The sequence below is a fragment of the Herpailurus yagouaroundi genome, unplaced genomic scaffold (assembly GCF_014898765.1).
Source record: "Herpailurus yagouaroundi ecotype Mexico unplaced genomic scaffold, PumYag 141, whole genome shotgun sequence".
Classification (NCBI taxonomy): Eukaryota; Metazoa; Chordata; class Mammalia; order Carnivora; family Felidae; genus Herpailurus; species Herpailurus yagouaroundi.
In genome coordinates, this window is record NW_024412396.1 from 1445111 (window position 1) to 1464783 (window position 19673).

The window sequence follows — 19673 nt, forward strand, 5'->3', positions numbered from 1 at the left end:
GCTCAGGTCATGATCTCATGGTTGGTAGGTTTGAGCCCTGCATCAGGCTCTGTGCTGACACCTCAGAGCCTGGAGCCCACTTAGTATTCTGTGTCTCCCTCTCTCTCTGCCCCTCCCCTGCTCTCTCTCTTTCTCTAAAAAATAAGCATTAAATTTTTTTAAAAAATAAGATATTAAAAAATAATTAAACAGTTATAAAAAAAACAAGGAAAAGGAAAGTCAGAGTTGGGCCAACTTGAGAGTAATATTAGTGAAGTCTGTCTCGAGGGTCAGGAGACAGATGTTCCATGGTTTACTAAGTTCCAGGGATGGTAACCAGAGTCTCAGGAGTAGCAGTTTGTGGAAGATGAAAATGTGCCAATATCATCTAGGCCTTTTTCATGGATAATACAGGTTGAATCTCTGAGAAGCAGATGTGGAGGCAGAATTAGGATTCCAAAAGCTTTAATGAGTAATACCTGTAAAAGGAAAAGCCGGGGAGGGTTGGGAGGAGAGCAGGATTGGGGAGGAAGAACTGTCAGACTATGGGGCAGAACTGACAGTCTCTGCCAGCCCAATGGGGAATATCAGACTGAAAATGTTCATTGGAGTCCCATGTTCCATGGAAATGGCTAAGCTCCTGTATCATTCACCATCTTGCTCAGTCTTTGGCGGGAGGTTGAAGAGTGTCAATGAGTCAGGCTTCCTGCAGCTAGGTAGCTAGCCAGTTCTTCCCTGGAGGGGACCCTCTGAAGCAGCACATCTCTGGATCAGCCAAAGGGGACTTGGGGTATTTTATATAGGTTCTTAAACGTAACTGCATTTGTCCTTAGGTTGTTGTATGGGTTGTTTATATATTTGAGAGTGGCTATTATGAAAGCTGAATTCAAAAGAATTATACACCCCCTCCCCCTTCTCCATCTTTGCATCATGAGTTATTTCCCTGTCTGGGAACCTGTAGGCCATTGTTTGCATCTATTTACCACCACCATATAAAAATATGTTCATATTTTTCTTTATCCTAGACTGAGCTCCCACAGGGGCAGAAGTGTCTTATTTACTTTTGGACACTTGATCTCTGAAACAAAATAAATCCTCAGAAATTGAATGGAGGAGCAAAGCTGCCTCTTAGGTCTTCTCATAGCAATGCTTTTCATCCATCCAGTTGGAACTGGACTTACTATTGTTTATTCCATATAAAGTGTTTTCTCAAGCTGCATTTATTTACATTCTCAATCCAGCAGGTTAGAGTTAATTCACCTTCCAAAAAGATGATCAAATGAAAAGCAATTGAGAGTGAGAAATGGTGAGGCCTCTGAGGGTGGGGGTTGGAGGCGGCTACAAGAATGAAGAAACTAAAGGCCCTAAGAAGAGACAGAATAAATTAAAGGTGAAAAAAGAAAAGGAAAAAGAAAAGCTGGCAGGTAAGAGAGGTCAATGAAGAAAAAGCAGGAGAGGAGAGTAAAAAGAAGAATAAAAAGGAGACAGAAGGGAAAATAAAGGAGAGCGATGAAGGAGGGGTGTGGGCAGTCAGGTGCAGGGCTGACCTGCCTGAGGAAGTATCCATGAGTAGAAGCCTTACTGACAGGTGCTACCATAATGGGAACTGGCATGTGAAGAGAGGGCAAGTCTAGTTTAATTAGTTAAATGGCATTATCTATGTCTGATGGGGGTAGGGGAGGTACATAGAATACGATTGGTGACCTACCTCCTTCCATAGGCTGAAAGGAGAAAAAGACTTAACAAAGCTTTGCTAGGAATTAAAGAGGCAGAAGCTGTTTCTTCCCCAGTTGACTTCACAAGATTCCAGGACCTTTTAAAGAGGACCATTACTGCCCTGGTGGGGGCAAGAGGAATCAAATGTTGGTTCTTTACCTTGAATCGAGCCAAGAAAAGGTTTACTCACCTCCTCCTTTCTGTCTTCTAGCCAGCCTCACATCGGGAGTCTAAAATGATGTAGCAAGAAACAAGCACCATCCCTGATCACTGGTGGTAGCACTAACACTGCCATTAATTGGCTGAGTAACTTTGGACAAATCATTTTACCAGCCCCATCCCCTTAGCACTAAGATACAGTGATATTATAATCTTACAAGCGCAAACAAAGTCTGGAGACTGTTCTTTTTCAAAACCCAAAGTCTTAGGGTCAAATCTAAACCCTACCACATTGTGGACAGACAAGGTAAAGAATGTATATATGTTTCATTTCACACTCCCACCCGCCATGTACTTCCTCTGCTGAGAATCCTGCTTTAAATTATCCCGTCGGTAAAAATTATTAGTGTTGAATCATTTTTTATTTCTGTTTATAACATCAGATCTCAAGGATCATAAAGATTAATTCATCTTGGTTCTGGAGATTAAATGATGTCAGCTAGGCTACCCTGGGGCTCAGGAAGGACCAATAAAGAAACAGCTTCCAACCTCCAAACAAAACAAAACAAAACAAAACAAAACAAAACAAAACAAAAACCCCACAAAGCCTGATGGTGGAAAGTTCTAGGCAAAGAAAAGAATCTAGACAATGACTGCACACAACGGACAAATCCTTTACTTTTTGAGAACATAAACTCCATTTCCACAGGGAAATTACATTCACTGGAGGTTGTTTTAGGACAAGACTGAATAAATTAAATATTTCAACACCATATGTTCAGCTTTGGCAGGAGATGTAGGTGGGAAGGGAATCTCAATGTTAGGGAATGCCCGTATCACACCCCAGCTGGCTATTTAGTCATGAAATAAGGAAAAACACACAAATATTTGGTTAAAACACTTTTAATGAAAAGGGAAAGACACTAATATCTCCCTTGTCTGCTCTTCACATTTTACTATGTTAGGAAGCTCTGGAGCCTATACCTTTGGAGGAGAAACCATCATTCAAGTCAATCAATAGCAGAACCCTCACTCTCTCCCCCTCAGGACTCCTGTTCCAAATGATCCTATGTTAAGAGTAAATACTACATCTCATTACAAGACGGAGAGGCAGGGAGAAAACCACCTAGAGCTCATCTCCCAAGGTCTGGGACTCTAAGAACCAGACGGTGGCAAAGACATAAGCCCTGGTCCATAGACAGGCAAAATGGGGAGGAAACAGGCCTTGAGAAAGGAAGACAAGGAAAATACAAGGGGCCAGGGTACAAAGTAGGGAGTTATCTAAAACTAGAAGCACACTAGTGCTAGGAAATCCCCTATGACCTGAGGTGCATTGCTGCACACTAAGTCACTAACAGTCCAAAAGAACATTCGTGAGACCCATCCAATCGAGAATTCGAGGTCCCCTCCCTCACATCATGCCCCTTTCTTAACCTCACGTGTTCCCAGCAAGCCCTATGCTTTAGCAACGCTCTTCAACTCTCCATCATTCCTCCTTCAATGACCCTCACCAATAATGCTTGTTAAAGACATGAACTTCACATTTCCCAAAAGATCCCACGAGAGACCTGCTGCTAAGACATCTGCTCGTTTCCTAACTTTGACAGGCCATGATGAAGGAACAGGAGAAGCTGGAGGTGTCTTGGCAAACTGACCAGCCAACACCTTTGCCTGAATGGGAGTTTACTGGGAAGAATGTCCTATATGCTCTTCGTTTCTCCCTACCCCTTAGGGCTGAGCCGCCAGATACAGATATTGTTGTATCTTCATTGCTGGCACCTTCCAGAGCAGGGAAAAGAAGAAATGTACAGTTTGCTACTTTTCTTCTCTGACGGGCTTCTCAGGCACTGCCTTGGATGCAGGAGACCGAAATAGGAAGAGGGGGGCTCTCTTCTCCTTGGCCTCTCTGGATCCCATTGCTGGAGGCACGTTCCCAGCCATAGTTCCTGGGCCAAACAGCACTGGTGGTGCCAGACCTAAACTGGTAGTGGAGGTGGAGCCGGAACTCCGGGGCTTGGTGAGCAGGTCCCTTGACAGGAAAGCTGTGTACTGGTTCCAGAAAGACAGGGGACCTACCCTCACCAGTTGGGCAGGAACATCCTGGGACAGGAAGTCCTGCAGGTTGACCTGGTCACCAGAGAGGAGTGGCACTGGGCCCTCCAGGGACAGCTGCCGGCCCCTTCGGGCTGGGCTGCAGTTCCAAATGTGGGTGCTCAGGTGCACCTGCCAAAGGGAAAGGGAGAGGAAGAAAGGAGAGGGGGGAGAGGGGTCACCCCAGGGAAGCTGGAGGGGGATCCCCTTGGAAATGTGAAAGCTGCAGAGAAACTATTTTCCTCAGGTACAGTGAGTGAAGAGGGAAGAAAAAATTCATCAGGGGGCCATCCCCCTGGCAAGCACAGCCATTTCCAAGCTCAGGGACTAGAGAGAAGCCACGGGGGATGTACCACAGAAGGACTCAGAGAAAAAAGACAAATAAGGGCTCGTAAATCCTGTGGAGGTGCTTCTACAGAGCTCTCGGTTTCTGCTCCCTGGGTCATGAGCAGGAAAACAGGCTCATGGGATGGTGGGGTCATCTTTTCGGGGAAAGGGGGAGAGCCCCGGGGATGTGATGGACGGTGAACAGCCTGGGACCAAGGAAAGAGCAGCAATATTCTGAGGGCCGTGGGGAGCAAAGGGTTGTACCTGGTGGTGAGCCAGCAGCATATGCTTCTTGAGGACAGCCCGCTCGAGAAAGCTCTGCCTGCAGAACACACAAGTGAAGAGCGGCCCCTCCTTGGGGTGGGTCTTCTGATGCTCCTCCAGGGCTGCCTGGGCGGGAAAGGTCTGCCCACACACCTCACAGGCCTTTCTGCTGCTGCTCTCTCCCGGCTCCTTTCTCATCGCCTCCTGCGTGCTCAGCTCCTCCGCCGAGGTGCCGCCGCCGCCTTCCCCTTCCCGGGTGTGTGCTGACGGTGGGCTCGAGCTCCTCTCTGGTTTGCCCCCCTCTTCCATGCCTCCTGCGGCATCGCTGCCTCCCTGCTCCATGGGCCGTGTTTGATCCAGGCTGTCGGGTGGTGGCGGCGGGGGCGGCAGGGAAGGCTGCTGAATCACCTTCTCACTGCTATCCATCTCCTTCCCAGACGTGGCCGCCGCCGCCGCCGCCGCCGCCGCCGTCCCCACTTCCTCCTCTGCCCCAGACGCCTCTTCCGAATCGCCTCGCACTGATATCGCCTTCTCACCTCCGCTCTCTGAGCCCCTCCCTGCCAGGGAATCTTCATCGGTCACGTCTTCTTCCTCTTCCTCGTCCTCTTCCTCCTCTTCAGACAGCTCCTCTTCTGGGGATGGCTGCTGGGACGGCTGCTGGGGGAAGGTCCCCACCCCGGAGACTGTGGACTGCTCGGAGCCATTCTCCTGGGCAGCTCCCCCGCCTTCCGAGAGCGTGGTGCCACCGTTGGGGATCTGGCCCCCCAGGTGCATCCGAACGTGCTGCTGCAGAGTCACGGCGTTAGTGAACTTCTTCTGGCAGATGGGGCAGGAGTTCTGGGCCCGGGCTGCCGGACTGGCCTTGTGGCCCACGAAATGTGCACGCAGATTGCCCCGCGTGGAGAAAGCTCTGCCACACACTTTGCATTTGAAGGGCCGCTCACCTCCGTGTTGGCCGTAATGCAGGCGCAGGGCCCGAGGACAGCTCAGCACCCGGAGGCAGATGACACACTGGTTAGGCCCAGATGCCGCAGCGGTTGAGGTCGCGGGCGCGGAGGTGGTGGGGGCGCCCGAGGCAGTAGACGCCACTGCCACGGCTCCCTGCCGATCAATCTTTTCTACCAGTTGCTGCAGCTTTGAGGTCTCAGAGGGGGAGGCCCCCAAGGGCTCTAGCACATAGGGGAAGGGGAAGCTACCTGTGGACTTAAAGTGGTTGGTGAGCAGCGCCCAGCTGGGCAGCGAAGTCACCAGCTTACTCAGCTGCATTCGGGTCGCCGTGCCGCTTTCTGCCACCCCGGCGATCGCTGAGCCCTCGCTCCCCGGAGGGGTGTTTTCATCGGCTTTACTCTTTGGCTCTACTGCCTTCATGAGCACAAACTTATTGAAAGCAGGGAGCGCGGGAGCCGTGGCTGTGCCCGCACCGGTGGAGAGCAGCGTCAGGCTCTCGGTGGCACTAAGTGCTGTAGTGGAGGCCACCAGCGGCTTGCGTTCCACGCCCCCGCCTGGCACGGCCACCTCTTCCTCGGCCTTCTCCGGCGGCACGGACATACCATAGGGCAGGCCGCTGCTGGTGATGACATAGTCTAGGTGCTCCGGCACCGGGTGAGGGTTCATCTGCACGTGCGGGTACTTCTCGCGATGCCGGTGAAAATGCACTTTGAGGTTGCCGCGGGTGGTGAAGCGGTTGCCACAGACATTACACTTATAGGGCCTCTCACCCGTGTGGGAGCGCAGGTGGATCTGCAGGGCACTGTCACTGCCAAATACTTTGGCACAGAAGCGGCACTTGTGCCGTCCGCCAGGCTTCTCCAAGGGACCCATCACTTCCCCGTAGCCCAGCTCACCACTTCCATTCTTTGGCTTCAGGAGCCCTGGGGAGGCAGCAGCCTCGAGGCCTCGAGCTGCCCCAAGACACTGTGCTGCCAAGAGTCCCGTGGTGCCTGGGAACGCCAGGTGAGGCGAGGCAATCAGCTGATCTGTGCTGCCTGGCAGGGCTGGGGAGGGGGCGGGGGCGGGTTTGTGGCTGCGCCCAACCCCTCCGGCAGAAAAAGGGTGCTGTGACCCCAGTGGATGGTAAAGATGGAAGAACGCCTGCTTGGGCGTTTCTGCCCCCGAGGAGGAGGAGGAGGAGGAGGAAGAGGAAGAGGAAGGTGCCAGGGTCTTGGTGGTCTGGACAGGCTTGATGGGGCTGAAGAGGGGAAGCAGGGGCTTGGTGGAGGAGGCAGTCCCTGCCCCAGGTAACTCGGAGGGACTGGCAGGGGTGCCCACTGTCTGGCCTAAGGAGCCAAGCAGCAGCACCTGGCGGCAGATTTGCTCAGTCATCTGCATCTGATGGATCTGCCGCTGCTGCAGCACCCGCAGCTCTTCCAAGATCAGAGGGATGTTCAAGTGGCCGCTGCCTGCACCTGGGGGCGGAGGTGGAGGAGGAGGAGGGGGGGGTGCGGGGGTGGACTCTGGAGGTAATGGGGTCGCTCCCAGCTTGGGACTAGCCAAGATCAGGCCCCCGCCTCCCCCCGCTGCCGTACCTGTGGCAGCGACCAGGAAGTGCCCGGCAGGCTCCTCTACTCTCCGCTCAGGGCCCCAGGTGGGATCTGTGGGCACAGAGGACCCAGAATCCGGAGGGTTGTTGTGCTCTGCCTCCATGACCTGGGGGCTAGTTTGGCCCTCAGCCCGGGGTTCAGAAGAGGTCGAAGAGTTGCTGGGGTTCTCCTGGCCCCCAATTATCACCATTACAGGGGGGTCAGTAGAACACGCATTCTGGTGGGCGAGGAATTCAGTTGGGTCAGTGAATTGTGCGCAGCACTTGGCACAGACTTGGGGGTGGTCCTCCTCGCTAGCATCACCTAGGGAGAAGACAAGGAGAGAGCGTGGGTGGTGCGGCTGGGATGGGCAGGCGAAGGCTCTAATTAACAAGGAACCCAGTAACCGCTTGGTGGGGGGTGGGGAGATGAGCTCACCATCAGGCCAAGCCGAAGGCTAGAGCTCAGTGGTGACCCGTCCGGACACGAAACACCCCAGCATGGGGGCAGGGGAGCAGGCACACTCAAGCTCCTGCCTCCGCCTGCCGGTCCCCCACCCCCCAACCCCGGGCCACCCGCGGGCGCAAGGAATGGGTGTGAGCAGGGGGCCCTACGCAGAGAATCGTGCATTTTATCCCGTCCGCTGAGAAGTCCCTCACCCCGCGCGCGTGCCCTCCGCCCCCACCCCTGCCCAGGCAGGGCCCTACCGCACCTCCAAGCTCCGCCGGCTCCCCGCAGGGCCCCCCGAGACGAGAGCTCCTCCCGGTTTCGTGCGCCATGGTTGTAGGGACGGGGGGGTGGGGTGGGTGGAGGGCAGGGTAGAATGGGAGACAATGGGTATCGGGATGGGGGGAGGCGGCGGTGGCCGCCGGGGTGCGGCAGCCTCTGCACCCAGCGGCCCAGACTGCGGAGATGGAGATCCGCGGCGGCGGCGGCGGCGGCGGCGGCGGGGGCAGGGAGCCGCGGAGGAGGGGGAGGGGAGCGAGGAGGCGCGGAGGAGGGGAGGAGCTGGAGCGAGAAAGCTAGGAGAGGGGAGATGGGGGAGGAGCTGCTGGGGAGCCGGGCAGGAGCGGGGAGTGGGAGGTGGGTGTGTGGGGCGGGAGCCCAGAGCCTAGCAGGTTTCCGGAGGCTCAGTGACAGGTGCTTGTGGGGCGTGGTGGGGTCCACCTTCCCTCGCCCTCTGCCAGCTCCCCCCCTTCTCCAGATGGCTTTGCCTAGACCTGCCCCCACCCCCCTCGGGCTCAAGGGGGCACAGTGGGAAACACAGCTCTGCTCAATAGAGCAAAGCGATAGGCTTCTCTTATTTTTCTTTGGATAAAGGATCCGCTGAGCCTGGAAAACGTGGACTCCAGAGAGGGTGGTCTGATTTCAGAGGTTCTGAGGGCCAGAGGGGGAGGGGGAGCCCAGGACATCCACGCCTTATCAAAACCCGCACCCCTAAATACCCCAAGTTTTGTCCAGTCTTCCTCATCTTTATTCCCACCCTACCCCCATCCCCCTCCACAAAAGAAGTTTCTCAGGGTGGGAGGCTGCAAGGCATAATTTCCAAGGAAGTCATTTCAGGACCCTCCTCTCTGCGGAACATTGAGCCCCTTCACTCCCTCCCCCTCCCCCCCCAGAATAGCCCAATGCAAGTTACTCCACAGATCACCGGGCTCACACCTGATTTATAGACTTCGTGCTTATTCCCGGAGCACCTCCTCTTTAATAGCTCTTCCCTGCCCGTCTTCTTCCTCCATTGCCCTTCTCGTGCAGCACAGGGCACACTGCCACTGTTAAGGACAGTTGCGTCCGGGGAGACGCTGGCCTGCAGGGGCCTACAGAGGCCCACCTAGCTCTAACCTGGGGGGAGGGGAATTCCTGAAACAATGGAGAAAATGCGGTGGGAGCTACGAGGCAGCCTCTCTGGGCGGAAAGCCCTTTCAGCCCCAAGCTGGTTTGAATGCCTAGAAAGGACATAACACTAGCTCACCGCCACAGAGGCCACCTCGTAGTCAGACGGGATAAGTAGGGGTATGATGTCTCTTAGACCAGATACTCTGCGTTCTCTTTCTACCTTGAAATGCGTCTTAATAGGGTTTCCACCTCGGGAAAGAGTTTAATCTTACTTACAGGAAGTGACCCCCCAAGTCCTTAGTTTTGTGGTTTGCCTCGGCATCAGTAAACCCACGACGCTCTAATCCCAGCTCTATCGTTGCCTGGCTGGTAAATTGAGGCACAGTGGTTAATCATGCCACCATTTTCATTTTGTAAAGTGGTAAGATTGTAGCTGTGCTGTCTTTCTCAGAGAAATATTGTGGTGACAAAAACTTGGAAAACTCTTGACAAATCATGTTAATATGAACACACGGGACTTTAAATTTGGGGGGGGGGGAGTCCCAAATATTACGGGTTAGAGAATTTACATTGTCAGTGGCAAAACAATGAAAATAACCTAAAATGCACATTTGCTAAAATTAGATCAGTTTTTCATGTTACTATCTTATTAATTTCTTTTTTTTAATTTTTAAAAATATTTGTTTTTGAGAGAGAGAGAGAGAGAGTGTGTGTGAGTGGGGTGAGGGGCAGAGATAGAGGGAGACACAGGATCCAAAGCAGGCTCCAGGCTCTGAGCCCGACACGGGGCTTGAACTCAAGAACCATGAGATCGTGACCTGGGCCGAAGTCCGACACTTAACCGAGTGAGCCACCCAGATGCCCCATCATCTTATTAATTTCTGAGGTAAGACGTTGGTTAATATTGGCATATGCCAGTGGCAAGGAATCTTTTCTGGAGGAGTCTTTTTTGGACCTAATGTTGGCACCATCCACTTCACTGTTCAACACGAATTTTGCTGTCTTTTTAAATCAAAAACATTTTACCGAATTATGTTTTGAAACTTTACATAATCATGAGTATCTAAATATTACGAACGACAGCTCTGAAAAAGATGGGCTCTGTGCTTTCAGGACTGACCCTTACAACGAGGGAGAGGGGGGATCTATTTCAGTTATGGAAAGTCACAGGTTCATGCAGTGTTGTTTATTTTTACAGAGCAGGAAATTGAAGCTTGGAGAGGATAAGTGACTTTCCCAAGTTCACACAGAAATTCAGTGAAGCAAGCATTCAGAATTTTGACTCCTGTCCAGTGCTTTCTCAAGCACACCAACATTGTGTGGCTTCTCTAACGCCAGAGAAAGGGCCCTGTGTAGCTCCTACCTGCCATTTGCTCTCTGGCCTCAGTAAGGGAGAGGGAATCAGGTGGAAGCTTTCTACCCAGCATTTGTTAATTAGCATTGAACATTTGATATCAAGTTGCTGTTTTGTCAAGTCTTCCGACAAGAAAAGAAATCCTTTTCTTTTCATCTTCTCCTGGGAAACACTGTCCCCTTTCTTGCTCTTTAATGAAACTTGCTTTCTGATGGGTAATTTGACCTGCACTCTTCTTTAAGGTAAATTTAGTCCCTGCTGAAAGGTGACGGATCAACAGCCACCTGTAAGAGGAACCCTCTATTTCTCAGCACTTTGCACTCACTGCCTATCCTGAAAAGGGGGGCAGGATTCTTAGGCAGACACGAATGAAGTCATAAACACAGGAATAAACTAAGCTGGTAATGGTGTCCCTAGATAGCAGATAAGGGTAGGTAAGCTATCCTGGGTCACAGGCAAAGTCTGGGATGGATGTAGGGACTAAGACCTGGACATGCTTGTTTAAATTTATAAAGAGCCAGAATAACAATGAAAAGGGAAACCAGGTAGCTCTCTAAACTGCGGCTCTAGGCTTGGGAGAACAAAGAAAATTAGGTGCGGAGTACACAGCAGAATGGTAGAGTTGAAAAAGCGGTTCTCAAACTTTGCTGCCCATTAAAAATACTGGGAGAGCTTTGAAACATCCAATATCCAGGCCACACCCCAGATCAATGAGTTCAGAATCCCTGAGGGTGGCATCCAGGTATCAGTGTGTTTATAAAATTCCTCAGGCGATTCCAGTGTACAGGAAGGATGAGAGCCACGGTACCTTTCAGAGGACTGCTCTTCCCAGGGAACCTTCTACCCTGCGGCTCACAAATCTTACCTGGCCCAAATTAGGACAGAGGCAAAACCAGCTGCCCAGGGCCAAATCTTCCTGTCTGGCTCCCTCTCTGCTCTGCCGGCAGAGAGAGGTCAGCTCTCTCGTATCCAGCTTCCATGAACAGATTTTGATAACGATTTACACCTGACTGTGAATTTAAGTGACTGCATTGCCTTTCCCAGGGTATGTGCATCTTGAGCTATATTTCTTTTTTTTTTAATTTTTTTTAATGTTTATTTTTGAGACAGAGAGAGACAGAGCATGAATGGGGGAGGGGCAGAGAGAGAGGGAGACACAGAATGGGAAGCAGGCTCCAGGGTCTGAGCCATCAGCCCAGAGCCTGACTCGGGGCTCGAACTCACAAACCGTGAGATCGTGACCTGAGCTGAAGTCGGACGCTCAACCGACTGAGCCACCCAGGCGCCCCTTGAGCTATATTTCTAATTTTAAGATAAAGGCTTTGTTCTACACACAGTTCAAGCATCGTCCAGCCACTGAAGAAACAAAGTATACTATGTAAGCACCTGCCTAAACTTACTGTTAGCATTGGGCCAATGCTAACATGAATGGATTCTGTAACTGCTGCACTGTTGCTATAGACTACTTCTAAGGGAGAATGTCCTATCTTCTCTTTGTCACTTCTCTCTCCTAAATACACACACACACTCATCTGCCAGGCCACCCACACCTAGTAATGCATCTGTGACCTGTGCAATGTCGTAGGCAAACAGGCATGATAATTTGTACATGGGATGTTAAGTGAGAAAAATATGTTTGTTTCCTAAACAGGAATATCTTAGATCAAACACCGAAAAGGTTTTTTAAGAGACATTTTTCTGACATCAAAGGACTCAGCATTTAGCAAAGAATTCATACTCTTTTGCTCCTGGTAAGGACTTCAGAGATCTGATCTTCCCCGCCCCCCCCCCACCCTGGGGCCAGGTGATTCAGAGTGCCAGCTTTGGGGTGCCTGGGTGGTTTAGGTGGTTAAGCGTCCGACTCTGGATCTCAGCGCCAGGTCTCAATCTCATAGTTTGTGAGCCCTGCATTGGGCTCTGTGCTGACAGCACGGACCCCACTTGGGACTCTCTCAATCTCTCTCTCAAAATAAATAAATGAACTTAAAAAAAAAAAAACAACAGTGCCAGCTCTGAATCAAACAGGACTGAGTTATCGTCCCAGCACTTTCAAGATCTTTGTGATCTTGGGAAAGTTTCTCTATTTCTCTAAGGTTTGGATTTCTCTTTAAAATGAGGGACATAGGGGCACCTGGGTGGCTCAGTCTGTTAAGTGTCAGACTCTGGATCTCAGCTCAGGTCTTGATCTCAAGATGATCGTGAGTTCAAGCCCCATGTTGGGCTCTGTGCTGGGCAGGAAGCCTACTTAAAAAATAAATAAAATAAAAAATAAAAATAAAATGGGGATAGTGTGCTTGGGTGGCTCAGTCAGTTAAGCATCTGACTCTTGATTTTGGCTCAGGTCATGATCTCACAGTTTGTGGGTTCGAGCCCCACGTTTGGCTCTGTGCCGACAGTGAGGAGCCTGCTCTCTCTGCACCTCCTCCCCTACTCACTCACTCACTCACTCTCTAAAAATAAATAAACATTAAAAAATAATAAAATAAAATGGGGGTATAACTTCAAAAGGGACTGAAATTCTTACAGATGCTACAACAAGGATGAGCCTTGAAAACATGGTGAGACAAGCAAGACACAAAAGGACAAATATTGTGTAATTCCTTTATATGAGGTACCTAGAATTGGTAAACTTATAGAGACAGAAAATAGGATGGTGATTGCTAGGGGCTGCAGAGTGAAGGGAATGGGGAATTATTGTTTAATGGGTATAGGATTTCAGTTTTATTTTATTTTATTTATTTTTTATTTTTTTTCGTAATGTTTTTATTTATTTTTGAGACAGCGAGAGACAGAGCATGAGCAGGGAAGGGGCAGAGAGAGAGGGAGACACAGAATCGGAAGCAAGCTCCAGGCTCTGAGCTGTCAGCACAGAGCCCGATACGGGGCTCGAACTCACAGACTGTGAGATCATGACCTGAGCCGAAGTCGGACACTCAACTGACTGAGCCACCCAGGCGCCCCAAGGATTTCAATTTTAAAAGATGAAAGAGTTTTGGAGATGGATGGTGGTAATGGTTGCACAACATTGTGAATATACTTAATCACTGAGTCATATGCTTAAAAGTGGTTAAAATGGTAAATTTTGTTATGTATATTTTACCACACATTCAAAAAAAAAAAAAAAATGAATGGAGATGCACCTGGTTGGCTCTGTCAGTTGGGGGTCCAACTCTTGGTTTTACCTCAGGTCATGATGTTATGGTTCATGGGTTTGAGCCCTGGGTTGGGCTCTGTGTTGGCGGTATGGAACCCGCTTGGGATTCTCTCTCCTTCTCTCTCTGCCCCTCCCCTGCACGCCATGTCTTTCAAATGAATAGCTAAATGAACTTAAAACAAATTGAATGGAGATAATAATAGAGTTGGGAGGAATCAAGGGGAAATATGTGTAGGGCTAGCATAGTACCTGCCAAATAGTAAATGTTCCCGAAATATTGGCAGGAAGTTCTATCATTTAAATTTTTTTAACGTCTATTTATTTTTGAGAGCAAGAGAGACAGTGCACAAGCAGGGGAGGGGCAGAGAAAGAGGGAGACACAGAATCTGAAGCAGGTTCCAGGCTCTGAACTGTCAGTACGGAACCTGACACAGGCTCAAACCCATGAACTGTGAGATCATGATCTGAGCCAAAGTCAGACACTCAACTGACTGAGTCACCCAGGTGCACCCCTAGAAGTGCTATTATTTAAAGACCAATAACTGAAGCCCCCGGGGGAAGAATGGACTCATCCAAGGTCATGTAGCTTCAAGGTCAAAGCTGGATTAAAACCCAGGTTTCCGGGGTGCCTGGGTGGCTCAGTTGGTTGGGCGTCTGACTTCGGGCCAGGTCATGATCTCACAGTTCATGAGTTTGAGCCCCGTGTCAGGCTCCGTGCTGACAGCTCAGAGCCTGGAGCCTGCTTCGGATTCTGTGTCTCCCTCTCTCTCTGCCCCTCCCCAGCTGATGCTCACACTCTGTCTCTGTCAAAAATAAACTTAAAATTTTTTTTAATTAAAAAAAACAACAACCCAGGTTTCCTGCTTCCTGATCCAGTGCTCCATATTGCACCTGGCCCGAGTTACTTTCCATCTACTCAGAAATATTTTCTTTTTGACCCAGGGGTACCTAGGGCTGAAAGGCTTAGACTCAATACCCTGAGGGATTATGCTCTCTACATCCATATATAAAGAGATCAGAGCCCTCAGAACTCTCTTTTTGCCTTCCTTCTCCTTTTGCTGCTGTTGCTGTCTGCCAGCTTCCATTTCTCCCTCTCGATCTGTTTGGCTGTTGTCCTGGTTTCTCCTTCTCACTAAATATCTGGGTTTCTGATCGTTTCCTTCATTTCCCAGATGTACTAGTTTACGTTTTCCCTATTCACATCTCGTATGTTCCTAATCCAGATTTCTAGACTCTGTAGGGGAGAGAGATTTTTTTTTTCTCTCTCCAGAGTTTTTAAGTAAAAAGACTATTTCCTTCTCATCACTTATGTGCAGTAACTATTCTGTTAGGTTTTGGTGTTCTGGTCTGGGAAGCTGAACAAAAACAGGGCTAGAAAACAGGTTTTCAGACCATTTCTTGGTGACGTCTCAGGTCACTGCAGAGATGAGGCTTTGGACATGTGCGACAAAGGCTGAGCATTTGCTTGTCAGGTATGGTAAACGTTGCCCAAAAGAAGGCAAAGCCTCCTGAAAACTTCGGTTGCACCCTAGCCTGCTAAATAAATGTCTGCTGATGCTCATGAGGAAGCCCGTAGTTTCACAGGTACGCCAGAGGACAGAGAGTCCTCCCTACCCTAATTTGGGGGCATGCAGAACAAAAAAATGTTTCTGGGGTAGAAGGAAAAGTCAGCCGCCTGAAGATCACACAAGCAAATAGAAACCGTATCGATGGAAAAGGAGGGAATGGGAAAGTTATCTGTCTTACACGAGGAGGAAGGAATTTTAGGTTTGCTCTGGTACAGCCACCTCACCTTCCAGATGTGACTCGGTGACACTCCAGGGCGTGGAAGTAGCCCCGGAGAATTCTGATCAGAAAGCCCTTTGCTTTCTTTAGGCAGACCTTCAGAGGTTACTACTGCTTTCTTACTCCTTACCTTTGTGTTTCTGACCGTTTCTGGCTCAAAGGCAAAATTCAGCCGGAATTTGCTGCTGCCATCGGATGTGAGCCTGCACTGTTTCTGCAGGGATGACTCTGTAGCAGCAACCCCATGCCCCAGAGTGTTCACGGCCCCAAGTGGAAGCCATAGCACAAGGGGCTTAAGAATCCACTCAGGGCAGTGGTGAAAGATTTCTTTTGACGCCTGCACAAGCTCTTCGTCAACAGTGGTACTACGGGGAGTGGGTGAGCAGACTTGGGAAGTGTGGGGAGAGGAGAAATTGTCTCTTGGAGGGGGCAGGGGTTCGGCATTGTTCCACAATCCAGCCAGCAGGGGAGCAGGACTGAGAGGCAACTCCGAGGCTCTACGGGAAGTCTCCTGTAGAGCCGGAGGAGGAAACATCCGGCCTGCAGCAGCATTAAGGAAGGCTAATGTGTCCCAGGAGGGAAGGATGCCACCATCATGAACCTCTAAATATGGGCACAGTGGGACCCCAGCAAAGCAGTGACTTGAGGAGAATGTGTTCTACCCAAAACACAGTATGTCTGTTAAAGTTGTTCCATAGCACAGGGGAGCACTGATTTCATCTCAGGTCATTTTTTTACAACAACAGGTGGAAAGGTAAATTTAACCCATGACTCAGTTTTAGTCACTACAAATACATTATCCTAGAGCTTTTCATGCACACATCTCATAGAGAAGGACTGAAGTTCACCAAGAGATGCCTGAGGTTTGGTCAGGTTTCAGCCCTCGCAGGAAGTGCCACTGTCCTCACATATGATAACAATACTTACATGCATTAAGTACTTAGTTATGCTAGGGACTACTATACCACATAAATTGAGCACTTATTTATGCTATTTATCTTTCCAAGTGCTTTACACCTATTAACTCATTCCAATCCTCATGATAACCTAATGAGGTAGCTAGTATTTTACAGATGAGGAAACAGGCACAGAGAGGCAAAGTAAACGAACCCAAGTTGCACAGCTAACCAGGATTTGAATCCTGAAAGTGTGACTTCAGAACCCTTGTTTTTCTTTTTGTTTTGTTTTGTTTTGTTTTGTTTTGTTTTGTTTTGTTTTGTTTTTTGCTAGAACCCTTGTTCTTAGTACCACACTGCACTGCCCAATGAGTCAACTGTTTGCTAAATAGTTTATCCCTAAGGGGCAGAACTTCCAGACTTTCACAGTGTGAACATACATAGCCATATACTGATACAGTATATCCAAAACTTGCCTGAGCCTAAGAATTACCTGGACACTTGCAAAGATATAGATTCCCAGACTCTACCCTGGATCCACGTTCAAGCAAATTTGAAAAATTCTAATTTAGTAGAGTGAGCCCACTAGCCCAGAGCATCAGGAAACCTGTTTTGGTCCTGACAAAGTGCTCTAAGTGTTTCTGAGACTTTGGGCAATGTCACTTCTCAATACCCCAAGTTACTCTACTATCTGCCTCTGACTGGACTATTATAGGAATACATAAAATTCTCCCCCCCCCCCCACAAAGAAAATCTATTACTTTATTATTTTAAGTTTATTTAATTCCTTTAGTAATCTTTACACTCAATGCGGGGCTGGAACTGACGACCCCAAGATCAAGAGTTGCATGCTCTACCTACTGAGCCAGCCAGGCGCCCCAGAAAATCTGTTACTTTAAAAACAGATGCAAGTACGTTAATTCATACTTTTGTTTTGTTTTGTTTCACCGTGGCCTCCCTTGAAGCACAAACCTGAGTCCCTCATCCAGACCTCTCCTCCAGCCTCTACCCTAGGTGACACGGATCCGCACCCCAAGCCAGGCTGCATCTGACCGACATTAGCTCTCTCCCTCTGGGAGCTCTGATCTGTTCTCAGCTCAGCCCAACAATGAGAAACTTTTTTCTCTTCTCCCTCAGGGGAACCTTCACGTTTATCCAATTCATTCTCTTGCAACCCAACTCTCCAGAAAGAAAAGGGGGGAAAATCCCACCCCTAAGAGACTGGCCTCCAGGTCTGAGGAGGTTACTTAGCAACGACACAAAGACCAGTGAGCAAAGGGGGACCTGAGGAGAAAACTCTTGGGTGGGGAGACAGAGCCAGTTTGAAAACTCCATTTCATCCGGAGAAAAACAAGGAAAACACAAACAGAATCCAATCTGAGAAAAGCCAAGCAGCGGGGCTTCTCCCCAAGCACAGGTCAATGCCTGGCTACTCTCTGCATCCAACTTCTTCAAACCCCCAATGACCAAGTCCTCCCCTGGCTTCACCCGTGGCCCGGGTGCCCTCCCTTGCCCTGGCCTGACCCACACGGGCTGGGACTCAGGGCTCCCGCACCCCTCCCCAGGCACCCACCGTTCTCAGACGCGCTGGGACCTTCGCAGTCCGAGATTAACTGTTGGGGTTTCCGCTGCTTTCGCCGAGACATTCCCGGGTGGAGGTGGGGTAGGGAGGGGCAAAGCTCACTTAGTCCTAACCGGGGTGACCTGGTCTGGTCTCCCCTTGGGTCTGAAGCCAACTGATGCCTCTCCCCCAGTGCTAATCACTGGGAAGCAGAGATGGTCTCCCTTCCCAGAGACAGACAGACAGACTGGCCCGCGCTCCCTCTGATTCTCTGTCCCTGACTCTCTCTCTCTCTCTCTTTCTCTCTCAATCTCTGCAAGTCTTTAAAGGGGAGACGCCCCCTTTTTTTTCTTCAGCTTCTTCCCTACGCTTCTGCAGCTCCCATTGTAAAAGCAAAAATCCTAATCTTTCCGCACACTCTTTTCTTTTGTACTGCAGAGGGAAGGATTTAACCCTCTCCTCACTGCCAGGGCTCAGGCCTCTCCCTGTGCTGTCTGTTCAGAAAATGTCCCTGCTTGTTTTTCTAACTCTTCATCCCAGGTCTCCACAGTGCTTTTTGGTTCTCTCATGATTCGATGCCACCTTGTTTGATGATGCGACTGCTTCTGGGGTGTAAAGCTGAAATAAGAACTTTCTGGTATATCCTGATTATGAGGCCAAGAAGTCAGCTACCACCAGTTGAAACTGGGGAGATGAAAGGCTGGCGAAAAGACTGAGTGTAGATGGACAGTCGTTATAATAAAACTAAATATAAAGAGGTCTCTTTATAATTTAAAGGATATTTTCATATACGTGACATATTTTGAATATTACAGCTCTGACCACTCCTATTTATAGATGATTCTCTTTATTTTCATTTTTTAATATTTATTTATTTTGAGAGAGAGAGAGAGACACTCCCAAGCTGCCAGTGCAGAGCCCTATGTGGAGCTCGATCCCACAAAACTGTGAGATCATGACCTGAGCCAAAATCAAGAGTCAGCTGCTCAACCAACTGAGCCAACCAGGCATTCCAGAGATGACTTTCTTCGCAGATAAGCAAGAGGCTCAGCGAGGTTAAGTAATCTATCCAAGGTTGCACAGCCATCATGTAACAGAGGCAGGCCTGGAAGCCAGGTACACCTGATGGCAGGCTAGCATTTTTTTCCTCTGTATTGTTAAAGGTACAATAAAGGTACCAGGCTCCTAGCATGAAAAAAAAAAGTGATTGGTCTTAAGGAATCTCATTTAAAATAATGGGGCTCCTGGGTGGCTCAGTCAGTTGAGTGTCCTACTTCGGCTCGGGTCATGATCTCACAGTCCGTGAGTTTGAGCCCTGTGGCGGGCTCTGTGCTGACAATTCAGAGCCTGGAACCTGCTTCAGATTCTGTGTCTCCCTCTCTATGCCCCTCCCCTGCTTGTACTCTCTCTCTCTCTCTCTCTCAAAAATAAAAACATTAAAAAATAAAATAACAACAGAGCTAGTGACTTTTTTTGTTTCTCCCACATCACAGCTCTTGGTGCTGAAGGGATACTACATCTGAAAGGATGATACAGATGAGTTCTATCTACTCCAGAGTAGAATCTAAAGGAGGCACTTCCAGCTCAGTATGAAGGAACTTTCTAATAGTGTAATGGACTTTCCAGTAAATGGGTAAGCTCTCTGTAGTAATTTCTCACAGAGGCTGAAAACTGACAAGGATTCTGCAGAAAGAATTTCCTTGTGGATATCATATTTGACCTTGAAAAATGTCTCTGTCTCTAGAGGGAAACTTACCACAAGACACTCTTAAAGACAGAGAACAAACTGAGGGTTGATGGAGGAAGGGTGATGGGTTAGATGGATGTTGGGTACTTGTGATGAACACTGGCTGTTGTGTGGAGGTGATGAATCCCTGAATTCTACTGCTGAAACCAATATTGCACTGTATGTTAACTAACTAGAATTTAAATTAAAAAAAAAAAATTCTAGGGGCGCCTGGGTGGCGCAGTCGGTTAAGCGTCCGACTTCAGCCAGGTCATGATCTCACAGTCTGTGAGTTCGAGCCCCGCG

At 49.3% G+C, this 19673-nt stretch overlaps 1 protein-coding gene across 3 annotated transcripts; it reads right to left on the reverse strand.

The window, feature by feature from the left end:
* Positions 1–2508: 2508 nt before the first annotated feature.
* On the reverse strand, positions 2509–18446 carry SALL2 (spalt like transcription factor 2). Of its 3 annotated transcripts, XM_040476600.1 has the most exons (4): positions 17654–18445; positions 7062–7379; positions 4537–6941; positions 2509–4077 (listed from the first exon to the last, which is right to left on the reverse strand). In XM_040476600.1, the coding sequence occupies exons 1-4, from the start codon at positions 17724–17726 to the stop codon at positions 3670–3672; spliced, it is 3204 nt and encodes a 1067-aa protein (XP_040332534.1). In that variant the 5' UTR covers positions 17727–18445; the 3' UTR covers positions 2509–3669. The 3 variants fall into 3 exon arrangements, with proteins under 3 accessions (XP_040332534.1, XP_040332532.1, XP_040332533.1); XM_040476598.1 differs by having other exon boundaries at positions 4537–7379; positions 17654–18446; XM_040476599.1 differs by lacking the exon at positions 17654–18445 and adding an exon at positions 7768–8009 and having other exon boundaries at positions 4537–7379.
* Between the last annotated feature and the right edge of the window lie 1227 nt (positions 18447–19673).